General features: G+C 39.2%; 1 protein-coding gene and 1 long non-coding RNA gene across 2 annotated transcripts in view; one reads left to right on the plus strand and one right to left on the minus strand.

Moving 5' to 3' along the window:
• The window catches only part of LOC148888636 (uncharacterized), a 36,767-nt gene that overhangs the window by 13,535 nt on the left and 7,764 nt on the right, over positions 1-15,468 (plus strand). The window contains exons 3-4 of the long non-coding RNA XR_016117168.1: positions 2,340-2,439; positions 9,058-9,238. This is a non-coding gene — a long non-coding RNA (uncharacterized LOC148888636). The remainder of the gene's footprint in view (positions 1-2,339; positions 2,440-9,057; positions 9,239-15,468) is intronic.
• Positions 8,182-15,468, minus strand: part of zpld1b (zona pellucida-like domain containing 1b) — a 10,380-nt gene continuing 3,093 nt past the window's right edge. Inside the window, exons 4-10 of the mRNA XM_089013776.1 lie at positions 14,057-14,129; positions 10,866-10,963; positions 10,562-10,642; positions 10,267-10,438; positions 10,086-10,191; positions 9,460-9,489; positions 8,182-9,228 (exon numbers count right to left, since the gene is read on the minus strand). Of these exons, the coding sequence (XP_088869902.1) occupies positions 9,047-9,228; positions 9,460-9,489; positions 10,086-10,191; positions 10,267-10,438; positions 10,562-10,642; positions 10,866-10,963; positions 14,057-14,129 (742 nt within the window). The 3' untranslated portion in view covers positions 8,182-9,046. The remainder of the gene's footprint in view (positions 9,229-9,459; positions 9,490-10,085; positions 10,192-10,266; positions 10,439-10,561; positions 10,643-10,865; positions 10,964-14,056; positions 14,130-15,468) is intronic.

Raw genomic sequence — 15,468 nt, forward strand, 5'->3', positions numbered from 1 at the left:
ATAAATAGAATACAATAAATAAACTACAATTATAAATAGAAACAAGAGATAGAGCTACTATGCAAATAACAATAAATAACAATTCTCCGTTATCTTTGCAGCGCCGTGTTGAAAATGTCTAATTAGTCTGCAGTTCTGCGTGTTTAACTTATTTACTGCCATTGCTGAATTTATTTGAAAAAAATGTAATTGAAGAGCATGACGTGGTGCGTCATTTTCAAATTTCTCACGCAGGGGTGCGTTACAAGCTTCGGTCAGACCTCTGGCAACGTTTTTCCCTCTCACAAAGGGTTAGTGGGGGGGGATTACCTTTTGTACAGCCACCCCCACTTTAAATGCAGATAAATACAACCAAGTAAGCTTGAAATGAACGTTTTTTTTTCAAATGAAAGAAGAGAGTCTAAAGTTTCTAATGATGCATTGAATGTTTATGTAGTCCTAAAACTCAATATTCTGTGGGTCCTACAATTTGAGTGAATGACAAAAACCCTGACACTGGAGTGGATGCATTTACATTTAAAATATATATAAGAAAATATCTATATTTTACATGTGAAAAAAACTGGACAATTGTAAATATGGGTTGATGCAATACAGCTACATATATCAATATGCCTTTCCTGATACTTGCACTATGTACAGGTTTTTATGAAACGGTTTTGCACATTTACATTTGCACAGTATACAGTTGACATTTTTATTTTGTTATGCTTAGAATATCTTGTTTTCTATCCCTTCACCCCCCCTACCCTCATCCCCTTTCAAATTGCTGCTGTGGACTGCAAATTTCCCCATTGTGGGACGAATAAAGGATTTCTGATTCTGATTTAAAAAAAGCTAAATGTATGAAAAAAATAATTATATACAGTATATGAAAAATATTTTTTAAATGTTATATATAGGAATATATATTCCCCTTTCCTTTTTTTCTACTTCAACCTGCTCCTTCCCAATGTTTTACTGTAAATTCAGCCACTTATTGGATTGGATTGGATTGGATATGCCTTTATTAGTCTCACAGTGGAAAAATTTACATTTCACAGCAGCAAAGTGATGAAAGGAATGAAAGTAGAAAAACAAAATACATGAGCTGCTGGAAAGGAAGCCACTCTCGCGGCGCTGTCTTGAAGTCAAAATAACAAAAAAAAAACTAAATAAATAATATGACAGCATAGAGACAATATGACAAAACAAAAACACAGAGAGACATTCATTCTTCAGGACTTGCTGTACCCTCTTTGTGATGACATGAAGCAGTTCTAGATGAAAGAGGAGAGGATCAAAGCGTCTTTCCACCAGTGGATCAGGGACATTGGATTGGATTGTATTGGATTTGCCTTTCATGGTGGAATGTGCACGTCGACTACAAGCTAAATGTTGAAAGCAAACACGAAGCTGTAGCATCCATTGACGAAAAGAGATTATCTCACATCCCCTGTTCCACATAAATCTGCTTCAATTCCAAGCCGCAACAGTTCCACATACGCATCGGCGCTCTGCGCTGACGCTCCTTTCTTCTTATCGCGGGTTCCTCAAGCCATGCATCCACCCAGCCGCAGACTGTCCAACAGCACTGACCTTTCCGCTAAACAAAGCGGGGCTGTGAAGATGCTGCCCATTACAGGCGCAAAAAAGCACAATGGCCCCTTTGGTGTCCAGCGATGGCAGTCGAATGGCTCCGACATTCCTCCCATTCAAAAACAGTACTGGCATATTCATGCTGCCGAAAAGGCGCAACCGCTCAGCACAGTCTCCTCCTTGATGAATGTCGTGGTCAAAAATGCTGAAAAACAATCTGTATCCGTTCCACACGATGCACAACAACACAAAGTGACAAAAGAAAACACAAAACAAGACAAAAACGACCAAAAAAAGCAAGGCTCATGAGAGCACTTGCTGAGGCTGCCTACTCGGGCGCCATCTTGGACATCTTGGACTTCAGTATAGTTTATAAGTAGCAAATTTCCCCATTGTAGGGCTATTAAAGGCTTTCTAATTCTGATTCTGATATTTGCACATCGTCTGGCAGTGAATGAGTTAATGCTTATTCTATGTCATCCGTACAATTGCACATTTTTATGAGAAAACACAGAGTGCATATCCTTGGTGTCAAATAAAGAATGAGAGATCTTCAATTAGACACAAGTGGTCTATATACGTCTTAAATATGCCTGTGCTTCACAGGTCATCACACGAACTGTGATGGTAGTGGGTACTCTTTTTAAATTTGAAAATGGTGATTAGACTCCGTCCGGTGGAAATACTGCATGACTGTAAATACAGTACAGACTCCTTGGAAATACTCCTACCGGATCATTTTTTTTTGTTTCCTTCCCTAGGCGCAAAAGAAGCAATATGGAGCAACATTTTTCATATCAAACTCACCACAATCAACTGCGACTTTACCACCGCAAATTCATCTTTTTCCTTCATCATCAGGTTGGAAGCTTTTAAAAATATTTATTCTTCTGTTATGGCTGTTTCTAAGCAACAGTGATTTCCTGTTTCCGGGGTAATTTGACTTCCTGTGGATTAATAACTCTTATAATGAACCATTTCAACCCCCCCAGTACAATTACCATTAAAGGAAAAATAGCTTTTAGATTTTAATTGACGGTGCATGACTGTTCAGAGTGAGTTACTCATTTAAAAACAAGATCCAGCATGAGAATACCTGAGCTAAATGGATACATTGTCTCCGAATACACGTTTTATATTCAGACCAGGAATTCTTAACCTGGTTCCTGTGAAATGCAAATTTCTCCACTGTAAAATTAATAAAGGCAAATTCAATCCAATGCTATCTAGCTAATACATAGGTAGATAGATAGCTCAATAAGTACAGTAAAGTCTCGTTATATCGATATTCAAGGGAGTCCGAAACTATAGACAAATAGTTCTTAGCGAAAGAACATAGATGGTTTGAAAGGGGGGTAAAAGAGGCGATTCTTATAAAACAACAAAATCCTTCATTAAACCGGTCTGGTGGTGTGAGGTTCAATTTGGATCGTTCATACAATAGCCTGCTCAGGCAAAACAGGTTAGGCAACTTTCGCAATGCTGATGAGGGTCGTTATGCTGATGAGGTGAAACCGGGGGGAGTGGGGGGAATAGGCCAATCGTTAGTCAGGAATGTAGGAACAATCAGTGGGGCCACAGGGGGGGGTCCCGCGCCCCCCCCAACCTGAGAGTAGGGACCTATCATAGCTGTGTCCGGCGCCACCAGGTCTGGACATTAGGGATATATAAATGGGGCCGATACGACCAGTCAGACTTTAGTTCGCTGACGAAGCCTCTTGGATAGGAGGCGAAACGTCCGAAACCTTCACTTTTGTACAGATGACGGCTGAAGAAACCTTCTCATCGATGGACCACTCCTGTACGACTGAGAGTTTACACAGACTTATTCTATGTATAATAAATGTGCTATTGTATTAGAATGAAAGAAATACACTGCATTGTATCATAAAGTCACTTTATTTACATTTGTGATGGTCATTTATGGCTTGATGGTATGGCATTGGCGGTCGAAGGTCAAAGGGAATTGCTGTTTGGAAAGAGAGGCGCATTACATGACGAATGTAATTAAAGAAATAAACTGTGCTGTAAAATAAAGTTTTATTTACCTTTTTGATGCTCGTTGATGGCTCATGGAAGGAGAGTCACCTTCCATAAGGACTGTTGGTAACTTAACCTCTGGTGCTGTTCGGTCGTGCGCTTCCGCCGAAGATCACTCCGCCAGCCTTGGTGGGTGTGTATTATGAAAATAGTGCTTATTATAAGGTTTAATTTTCATAAATTTGAAGTTTGTAAGACAAAAAGTTTATAAGTTGAGGTGTTTGTAAGTTGAGGTCTCACTGTATATATAAATAGGGCCAGAGCTACCAGCAAATATTAGTACGCTGACGAAGCCTTTTGGATGAGAAGCGAAATGTCCGACACCTTCAAAGAAGTATAGATGACGGCTGAAGATACATTTTCATTGATGGACCACTCCTGTACGGCTGAGAGTTTACACAGACAAATAAAGGCTAATCCAATCCAATTTCATGTGATCATCTGCCAACTAATTGGCTTTTAATGCATTTCTATTGGCCTCATCAAGCTGCCATTTTAAGCTCTTATTTTTGAGCAGTTCGCAGCCAAGCTGGATGAGAATGAACATCTCCAAATCTTGAAACCATGGTACTCAGCCAGAAAAAAATAGAGTCCCCTCTCAAGTTGGGAGGGGTTCAAGTATCCTCGACTCTTGTTCACGAGTGAGGTAAGAATGGAACAGAAGCATTAGTGCAACAAAGCGGTTTCTGTATTGTTTCTGTCAGGCGAAAGACAGTTCTCAATTTACGGGGAAATGATTTCATGTGTTAATGTGTATCATTCACATTGTCTGAACTCTGTTGCTATGAATGTAGCCGTTGAACATTTCACCAAAAAAATGAATTGATTTATCATAAATGTAACCCTTCCATTCGACGTAAACGTGTTTATTTTTGATTGAAGTAGTTCTGTCCGTAAACTGGAGAAGAATGGAGGGCTGAATTACAACATCGCTTCTCAATGCGCCTTATCCCAAGTGCAATCAATCGTTAAAATGTCTGGGATGGGTAGGCGGGAGCAAGCTTCACAAACATAATAGAAAATCTGCATCTCATCACACCAAAGTGCTTTTTGCGGCAGCCTTTGTTGCTCCCCACAGATTTTCTTTTATTGTACTGATTTAAAAAACTTTTTTTTTAACAGTCTTAGTTTTGTGATTTGTTCAAATCATAGCTTGGGTGTTTTTCTAAAAAAAAAGTACCAAGAAGGAGAATTTCATGAGCTGCTTGTTGTATATTAGCATTATATCGTTGTGTTTGGATTAGACATTTGTGCTAAACTTGTTTTCCTTGTAGTGAACGTTGTTGAGAAAATGAATTCGTATTAAGGTTTCATTGTCGAGGAGTTTCACCGCCTTGGCAAAGTAAAACATTTATGCATATTTCGAGACGTTATGTAAAATGAAATGGTGGATGTGTGTTTGGTAGGACAGACCTGGCAACCAATGAAAATGTTTACAATACAATACATCCTAATTGTTATTGCGCTTTCACAACAGCTGCAGCTGTAACAAAGTATTGTATAAGTAGTGTTAACACAATGAGAAGTGATTGTAAATTCATCAGGGAGAAACTCAATCCTCATTAAATTTAAAGTCTATAAAAGCAGTAGGGAAATCCGGTTCCTTGAGAGCCATATCATGCTTGTTTTCGAGTCCGCCCTACATTTCAACACACAAATTCAAATGATGACCTCTACAGCAATTTTTGTGAAGGCCTGAAACGATCATGAACATTTGAACAGTCACTTCTTCCTTGGAATGGGGTAGAAAAATAGGAAGCTGAAAAAAATACCATTATTACAATTATGACCTCCAATAAACAGGTCTCAAATAAGGTCAAAATTTAAGTTTGACCTTATTTGAGACATGTTTTATTCAGCCATTGATGGATGGATGAATAAAACATGTTTCGCATAAGGTCAAAATTGTATTTTTGAATGTTGCTTTCTAAAGCTGAAATTGTTTCAATTGATTTGACACTGGTCAACAAAGTGGTAGCTACAAAAGCTACATATTTAAGCCCTGGTTTCAATGTTTTGGGTGAGATTTTCAAGTAAAACAAGCAAATAAATAAACAGATAGGTAGGTAGGTAAGAAGGTAGGGAGGGAGGTATGTATGTATTTAGGTAGGTAGTTAAGTAGGTAGGTAGGTAGGTAGGTAGGTAGGTAGGTCGGTCGGTTGGTTAGGTCAGTACGGTAGGTAGATACGGTAGGTAGATACGGTATGTACGGTAGGTAGATACGGTAAGTACAGTAGGTAGATACGGTAGGTATGGTAGGTAGATACGGTAGGTAGATATGGTAGGTACGGTAGGTAGATACGGTACATACGGTAGGTATATATGGTAGCTACGGTAGGTAGATATGGTAGATACTGTAGGTAGATATGGTATGTATGGTAGGTAGATACGGTAAGTACGGTAGGTAGGTAGATACGGTAGGTAGATATGGTAGGTACCGTAGATAGATACGGTAGGTAGATACGGTACATACAGTAGGTAGATATTGTAGATACGGTAGGTAGATATGGTAGATATGGTAGATACGGTCGTTAGATATGGTAGGTAGATACGGTAGGTAGATACGGTAGATAGATTATTTGTTGCTAATAACCATTACTTGTTATTTAGTTTTTTTGTTGTGACTTCAAGATGGCGCCGCAATAGTGGCTGCCTTTACAGCAGCTCCTGTGTTTTGTTTTCTCCTTCTTTATTTCCTTTCCTCTTCCGATCATAATTTTGCCGCTGTGAAGTCAAAACAAACAAACAAAGAACTAAACAACAAATAATGTGACACAACAAAAAAAGACACAGTCTTCAATCTTAAGAACTTTCTGCACCCTCTTTGTTGCATGAAACCGTCCTTTTCACCAATGGATCTTGCAGTGATGTGATGAGATGACGCCAACCAGCTCATCTTTTTACACATTTCTACGTGTGTGAAAAAAGATTTTAGTCACCCAAGGCAGAGGACCCCTTCTCTCTCACTCCACTTGTTCCATTGTTCCTTGTGTGTGATGGAGACACACGCATGGGAGGTTTAGACATTTAACAGGTCATCGCCAGGAAAATATATGAAAGGAAAATATATGAAAGAATGAAGAATATGAACATTTTTTTAATAAATAACTAGGAAAAGCCAATTGCGCCTCCCGAAGTGAGGACAGAAAATTATGTGGGAAGCCACCTAATTTTGGATAGCAGTGTTAAAATCTGTTCACTGAACACAAATATATAACATTAAGTGAACACATTTTATTTCATGCATGTTTTAATAATAATGCCATTATGTGCAACTGGCTGACATGAACATATCAAACAAGTAACTATTTCTCATTGTTTTTTTATGACTGCTGAGTAAAATAACACAAATTAATTATAAAATTGGTGGATTATCTCTATATTAAATAACATTGCATTAAAAGGCATTGGATATAAAAGTATACAAGTGGATCAAATCCATATCATTAGAGGTGACTTTTGAGTAATAGTGTGCAAACCTTTTCTAATTTACAATCTAAGTAAATATAAGTACAGTATGTTGTACATCGTGATAGGTAAATATAATAACTGTATTCATAGTATCACACAATTAATCATCAGCATGACCATAACCAAAATGGTATATGTATACTGTTGTAAAACAGCTTTACAGACAGAACAGTTAAACAAAAATAGTTAATATTAAATATTATATTATTAACGTCACGTTGTTTGAACATACATACACGTTCACATTTCATTTTTTAAATTTAACTCATTCACTGCCAGATATGTGCAAAAGTGTCCACTCCAGTGCCAGGGTTTTTGTCAAACTCACTTAAATTTAGGATTACATAAACATTCAGTACGGCGCTAGAAACCTTAGACTCTCTTCTTTCAGCATGGAAAAAAATAGTTAATTCCTAAATTATATGGGTCTGGAGTTATATGAGCTTGAAATTAGTGTGGCTGTCCAAAATACAATGCAATACACACGTTATTGGGTGATATAGCGCTTGAACAATAGCTGAAACTGGAGCAAAGTGCTAACATGGAAAAAAGGGAAATGATGTGCCCTTGTGGAGGGTAAAAAACATTGCCAAAGGCCATGGCCAACGCTTTATCGGCACGCATGCATGAAAAAAACACAACCAGAACAAATATGGGAATGGCGCTCTGTCATATTTTCAATTCCCGAATAAATTTGTGAATGGCAGTGAATGAGTTAAATAATTCAACAATTACAAGAATAACCTACAGTATATTTTTTTAGAAAATCTAGTTTTTTTAAAGCATCTCAAAAAATTATGTTCTTGATTTAAAAAAAAGGGGGAAAAAGAGAAACTCAGCAACCTATTTTTATATCATGCTTCTGCTATACTTTATGGTCATAGTAATGGCATGGATCCTCCCGTCTGAATCGTTCTGCCTTATAAAAATCAAACCTGACGATCCTTTTTTTTCTTTTGGAGATATGTACTGAGAATATTTTGTCAATAATGCACGTACACAACACCTGAAACACACATTTAATGATGTGTGTACAAATTAATTCACTACAGTGTACAGTGATACCTCGGTTTACGAACCCCTTGGCTTACGAACCTTTCGGTTTATGAATGTTAAATTTATGGAAATTTTACCTTGGCATACAAATTATTTTTCGGGATACACATGGAGCTACCACAATGAGTGATGTGTCGTTCGCAAACGAACCCGTTCTCCTAACAAGAAAATGGCAGCCGGCTTGTTTTGGTACTCTATTCCCCGCCCCCAGTCATCTGTTAAAGCCACGTGATTGGTCAAGAACGCAGCAGTGAGGGGAGGTGGTTTAAACATTAAAGAGACAGGCAGACGACAGACAGAGAGTGACAAAATGGAGAGAAAACAGTGAAATTTGTACTTGTTTCAACTTTCAAAGGCAGAGTGTAAACTGCAAGGTTAAAATTCCCATCAATCGGGCTCCACAAATAACCTGCACAAGCCATCCGTACACTTGATGCAAAAAGCTATCAACCCAGCTAAACAGAACACAATTGATGAGGAACTAGGTAAAATTATCGCAGAGAAAGCACCTACAAGGGATCATTCTTCAAGATGGTGAAAGAAGAAGGCTACGTTCCTCATCAAGTATTTAATGCTGATGAAACGGGCGACTCCATTTCATCAAGCCATCAACGACCATCACAAAGGTAAATAAAACGACTTTATTATACAGTAATTTATTTATTTAATGATAATACCATAGCACATCAATTATACATAAAACAAGGTATATTTTGTGTAGTTTTCAGGCTTAGAAATTAGAAATTTATGTTTTATGGGGACCTGGTAACGGATTATTCTCATTTTTATGGTTTCCTAGGGGAAAATAATTTTTGGGATACACACTTTTCGCCTTACACACTGTCTGGGAACCAATTAAGTTCGTAAGCCAAGATATCACTGTATTTATAATTTAATGTGTTCATTTAAAAGCAGGATTCCAAGCTCCTGAGGTCACATCAGCAGAGGAGGATGTAGGCAGGCGTGTCTTCTGCAGGAGGTACAGCGACAGCAGCACAAAACCGATGCTAATCCCGCCCAGGATGACCACGCCTGAGATCAGCGCTGTGGTCACCGGATTCATCGGCTGCGAGGAGTCGCCTGCTGTTGGAAGGTAAAACACAATGTGTGGCCAATAGAAGAAACTTGAACCGGAAGGCTTTGACATGAAATTTATCACGACGCCACTTTGTTTGTTTTTCTGCCAGAAAAAAAAATGTGTTAAAAAATTGAAAAACTACAATTTCTCTAATAATCCCTTGTGTTCAATCACAGTATCATAGAAAGATCTTACACTTATCGTATGTTTCATCAATATTGCAGAAAGCTGCTTACCAAGCAGGGTGTTGTTGATGGAAGTATCATCTGTGAATGAAAAAACACACTTGTTATGTTTCATGTTAAAAAAAAAAAGTTCTTCACTCATTCCCTGTCATTCCCGAATGTATTCGGGAATTGAAAAGCATGATGTGGAGCGCCATTCCCGAATTTGTCCGGGTTTTAGTTTAAAGCGCTGGGAAAGCGCTGGTCCGACCTTTGGCAATGTTTTCACTCCCACGAGGGGGAAGCATTTACCTTTTGTACATCCGCCCCATTTCAAGATCATATAACTCCAGACCCATATACTTTAGGAAGTAACTCTTTTTTTTCTGATTCAAGAAGAGAGTCTGAGTCTTCCGCTGCATTGAATGTTTATATAGTCCTAAAACTGAATATTATGTAGGTCCCGGACTTCAGATGACAATGACAAAAACCCTGGCACAGGAATGGACACGTTTTTGCACATTGTCTGGCAGTGAATGAGTTAAAGATGAAATGCAATCTGTGCTGTCTGATGAGCACTGTATCGGCACCCCCTCTGGCAATGTTTTTTTTTCCTTTGCACAAGAGAGCAGCATTTGCCTTTTGTCCATGTTAACGCGAAACAATAAACCCAATCAGTCGAAAGAGTGAGTTCATACCACTCCTGGTGATGATTGGTCCGGCGCTAAGAACGGCGTTGTCACTGGCGGCCGGAGGCGAACCGAGGCTTGCTCCTCCGTCGCGCTTTCTTCGCCGCCCACAGATCTGCCGAAAACGAAATCGGTCAATTCGGAATACTAACTGTTTGGCCCAACGTCAGCGGTGGCGATGATGACAAACCGGCATCAACATTATGCAGTCGTCACTTTTGCACAACTTGGTGACACAGTGCAGGAACACCGTGGACATCTTCTGGTGCCGGTGTTTCACAAAACGGAAAACCTCAAAGGAAAAACGTCCCATCTGACTCTTGCCGTTCTCAAAAACGGTGGTTTGAGGGTCTTTGTAGCAGCTGCGTCGAGACAGAGAAAGCCACGCATATGAGATAGGACTTTCTGACATTGTTGCATTGAGCCGAAGCGGGCATGAATGGCTAATAGCTCCCCTTTTGTGGTGCGCGGACAAGTTACATTACCCCAAGAAGAGGTCGTAGCGGAGTTCATCATTAGGATTCCCCGAGGGGGTTGTGTAACAATAGTCCATCAAGATATTCCAACTGCAAAGGGGGACGAAACGATGAGATTTGGCATGCCAGATAGCCATCTAACTCCACATGTGAAAGCACACACAATCCTTTCTTTGTCTGTCACGGTCTGGCGCCGTGTATAATATCATCGTATAATATCATCGTGGTCGGCGCGTCAATGCCGTCGGCCATTGAGCTATTCACGTCGCATCTTTAAAATTGGGTCGACGTTAAAGAAACAACATCACGGTACCGTTTGTCCAGGTTTGTGGCCTTGACTGCTGCAAATACTCTGGTCTTCAAAGCCAAACCGGCCATGGGGATGGAGAGCATTTGGTTGTATGTTGAATCCTAGACAAAAGATAGTTGGAATGAGACATTTGAGCAAAGCTAACAGTTTCTCTCTCACTATTGACAATTCGACTGTTTCTCGCTCCCATCGCGTCAAAAGCCTAGGTGTCATCCTTGACAGCATACTATCTTTCCACTCCCATATAAATAACTTAACCCAATCTGCGTACTTCCACCTACGCAATATCAATCGTCTTCGCCCATGTCTCACCACTCACACCACTGCTATCCTTGTTCATAGTCTTGTTACGTCCCGGATTGACTATTGCAATTCACTTCTCCTTGGTGTCACTCAGAAACTTCTCCGCAAACTTCAACTCGTCAACAGGAAGAAGATGGCGACAAAGCTCCGTGTGTAAAAATAATACATGGGCTCAATGGGCTCAAAATGTTTGTCACAACACACAACGATTCACCATTGCGTTATTTATGTGTTTTCCTTCTAATTTCGTCATCAACACGGATCAACACGAAGTTTTCTGACCAAACAAAGTACCGCAAAATGCATTGAGGTGATGCAAGGTATGTCCTTTCTCAGTCAGAGGCGTTCCTTCAGTGACCTAGACTCGTCACCAACTCAAAAACAAGACTTCCGGAATATTCAGTGTGAGACTTAAAACGTAAAATATAGCTATATGCGGTGGAATCTTTGTAAAATACGCACAGTAGATGTCATTTGAAGCCATTTTACAAATTATGTACACAACTTGCCCGGAGACGTCGGTTGTCCTTTGAAATTCTTCTTTATACATTTAAAGCTATCCATAACCTTGCCCCTCCCCATACCTATCTGACCTTCTTCAAATTTCTATTCCCTCTCGTTCCCGAAGATCCTCTTCCTCCCCTCCACCTGTGTGCTCCCTGCCCATCTCGGCACGATGGGGGACAGAGCTTTCAGCCGCTCTGCCCCCAAACTCTGGAACTCACTTCCTCCCAACATTCGTAACATCGATTCTCTTCCCACCTTCAAATCCTATCTCAAACCCCACCCATCTCTTGTTTCTATTTATAATTGTATTTTATTTATTGTATTCTATTTGTGATTGTATTTTATTTATTATAGTACCTATGCTTGTCTGTGACTGTAAAGTGTCCTTGAGAGCTTTGAAAGGCGCTTAAAATGAAATGTATCATTATTATTGTTATTTGCTTTGCTGAAGTGTTTGTAAAAACGTCAGCATTTCATATTTTTAACAGTTATTACATTTCAGATGAAAGTAAATATGCAGGATAGGGCATCCTTAAAATTTATTGTGAAATGAATTTTCCAATTTGTATTTATTGTAACAATCCTGTGAATGTTTCTTCATTATACATTCACACCGATATATCTATGATCACTGGTGGACCGTCACGGCCTGCAAAGCCTTCTCTGCACGCCTAAACAAAAAAAAAAATGTCCATGAATTCTTGGAACTGGCTTGTTGCCATGACAACAAAAATATAATTTATTTGGTCTTGTTGTTTTGCAAAAATGTTTAACGTTCCTAAGTAAACCGAGAGCGCTGGAGATCTCTGACTCTCCAAACATCCATCATGGCACCCCTACGGCACACGGATCTTGATGGATCTATTGAGTGAGAGTGAGTGAGAGAAACCTTAATGTGTTTTTCTTAAAGTCGTCTTCACTACTTTTTTTTATAATGTTTTGTCATTATGACTTCCATGTCAAGAGTTTCGATGTACCAGAGTAATTGCGAGAGAAAGACAGAACGAGAGTAATTACGAGAGAGAACGTCAGTGTTCTGCCCCCAGTAATTCCATTGCAATGCAGCTCAGTGTCCCATATTTGTGGAAATAGTTAGTTGTGGAGTAGCCATTTTGTAATCTAACAGTGGAGAGGTGTGATTACATACATGTCCATCCTCTTTCTTTTGACTCGTTCAGGCACAATCTTTTTACAAGAAAGACTTCCACAAAAATACTAAACGGTGGATTCTCATCTTTGTGTTATTATTGGAAGATTGTTAAGCTCGCTGTCTACACACCAACTATTGGTTAGGGCAGAAGAGACAGTCTAAACGTGTACGTAGTCAAAGTTTATCTACTTTCGGTTGATAAGGTGCACACTTATTTGCTGTATGTCTTGTCGAACTTATTGTAATGTTAATTGTTGTTTTTAAATGTCCTTTAATTTTCATGGTGTTCCAAGTGTCCCACAATAAACGTTTGTGACATCCTTGACCGGGGTAGATACAATTCTTATTAAATAATCCCAAATTTTCTTTCAGCTTCTATTGACTACTTTTCCCCTGTCGCGCTGCTTCCAGATGTTTGTTTTCATATTTAAACATTGAACCAATCACATTTCAGCCATCGTGTGTTACCAGGGCCAAAAAAACTACCTGGATGCCTTCACAATCAGTTCTGCAGGCCCTGTCGCATCACGTGTCGATCAAACTGTTGCTCAAACCAATCAGATTTCAAATTGGCAACCCAAAAGGGGTACCGAGGCCTTTTTGAAGGCGCTGGGCAACGTCAGAGTTTTCGCAAATTATAATCGGCTCGTGACTAGCCAATCGTAGTTTGCTGAAAACTGCTCTGATCACAAGTGGCTAGTGATAAGTGCATACTGACCACAGCTAGCACATAGTATCGTTAGCGAGCTGCATAAGCAAATATATTGTGTTGATTTAATAGCAGTTTTGTCAAACCGCAAAGGTTGAAGGAGGAGATTGTAATTGATTTGGTTGGCGATTTACTGTTAAAGCCATTTTCAAAACAGACTTTTCAAGAAAAATCATCAGCAAAGGTCGGTCTGTTATTTCCAGGCTCATGGTGTAGCCTCTAATGGACTTAACGTCAATCACACCAAACTTTTTTCCATCTTGATTCAGAAGTAGCACTACTGAAGGCCTGGCGATGAAATCCACGGCCCGCCACTGTGGCAAAACATAATAAAAATCAAATTCATGAAGAACAACCAAACTCCAGAATAAATTAAGTTCATAACTTTTTTTTTCTATAAATAACATGATCTCGACACATAGAAGAGAGTTATGCACTTGGGACCAATATTGATTCTTTTGCAACCACAATGAAAAAGTGGAAAAGGTTATGTGCAACAAAGCAAGGCAAAGCTCTCTCACTCACATTGTACAGCATGAGACTCAGCGTGCTCACAAATGTGCCGTTGCTGTCCTTGACGGATATTGCGACTGACGAGCTGTGAAGAGATAAGGCGGGTGAGATCAAGCGAGATCCGTAATCAACACAGGTGTTGGAACAATGAGACTTAATGGCTTCATCTCACCTCAATGTTTTACACTGTGGCAGTATTTTTTCACATTGAACGACACCATAATTTGTGCCAACTGAAAGTGCCCTTTTGTAATGATTTTTATACACTGCACAGAGAAGTTAGTAATTGGTCTACCGCACTTCAAGTTATACACGAATTGATATAAATGAAATATATTATTATTATCATTAATCATTCCAATTATTCCAATTTTCTTTTTAATCACCCCTCTTTGAGTGCAGATGTGATTTGCTATCGAGTGGAGTACTTTTACGATTATGGGGCCGAACAAGAACCCACCACAGGCTAGTGTTAAGCCGAAGTGGACACAAAGCGATCCAGCTAGCTATCTCGCTAGCTAGCCTTTTGCTATCTGTTATCTATATAGCTATCTAGCTGGCTGGCTAGCTAGCTATCTAGCTAGCTACTAGCTATCTATTGGATAGCTAGCTATCTTTCTATCTATTTGAGTTACTTCCGTGTTGCGTGAACGCTGGTGCGTGTGACTGCCGCTGCTCACCCACAGAAAAACTTATCCTGTGACTGTAAAGTGACCTTGAGAGTTTTGATAGAGGCTTATAAATCAAATGTCTTATTGTTAACACGGTCAGAGTCGCAGATGGGATCAGGGCTATTTTAACCCACTTTGAGCTTGGATTGGTCGCCAGCCAATTACAGGCTGGACAGAGCCAAGTAGCCATTCACACTGACCTTCACGTGCAAAGCCAAATTCGATTGTCAAAGTGTGTCACGTGTGCTCACTCTGGTGTCATGCGAAAGAATCACTGAATGAATCAGAAAATGGCTTCACCTTTTTCTTTTAATTCATTTGAAACCAATTTGGGACAGTTCACTTGTATTCATCTTTTTTCTTACAATGCATCTGCAATTCATCTTTTACAACCATTTGCTTAAAAACCTTTATTTTAAGGTAAATTCTTCTTTACGTGTATGTGCAATACATTGTAAAGTGACCTTGAGAGTTTTGAAAGGCGCTTAGAAATGAAATGTATTAGTATTATTAGTAGTAGTAGTAGTATTGTGATTATTATTATTATTATTATTATTATTATTATTATTATTATTATATCGTTTCAACTCATTCATTGCCAGATGATGTGCAAAAAATGTGTGCACTCCAGTGCCAGGGTTTTTGTCATTTTCAATCAAATTTTAGGACCCACAGAATATTGAGTTTTCGGAAAACATAAACAATCAATGCGGCGTAAGAAACCTTCTTTCATCAGAAAAAAAGTTAATTCCT

The sequence above is a fragment of the Hippocampus bargibanti genome, linkage group LG14 (assembly GCF_051943395.1).
Source record: "Hippocampus bargibanti isolate YZ-2025 linkage group LG14, ASM5194339v1, whole genome shotgun sequence".
NCBI lineage: Eukaryota > Metazoa > Chordata > Actinopteri > Syngnathiformes > Syngnathidae > Hippocampus > Hippocampus bargibanti.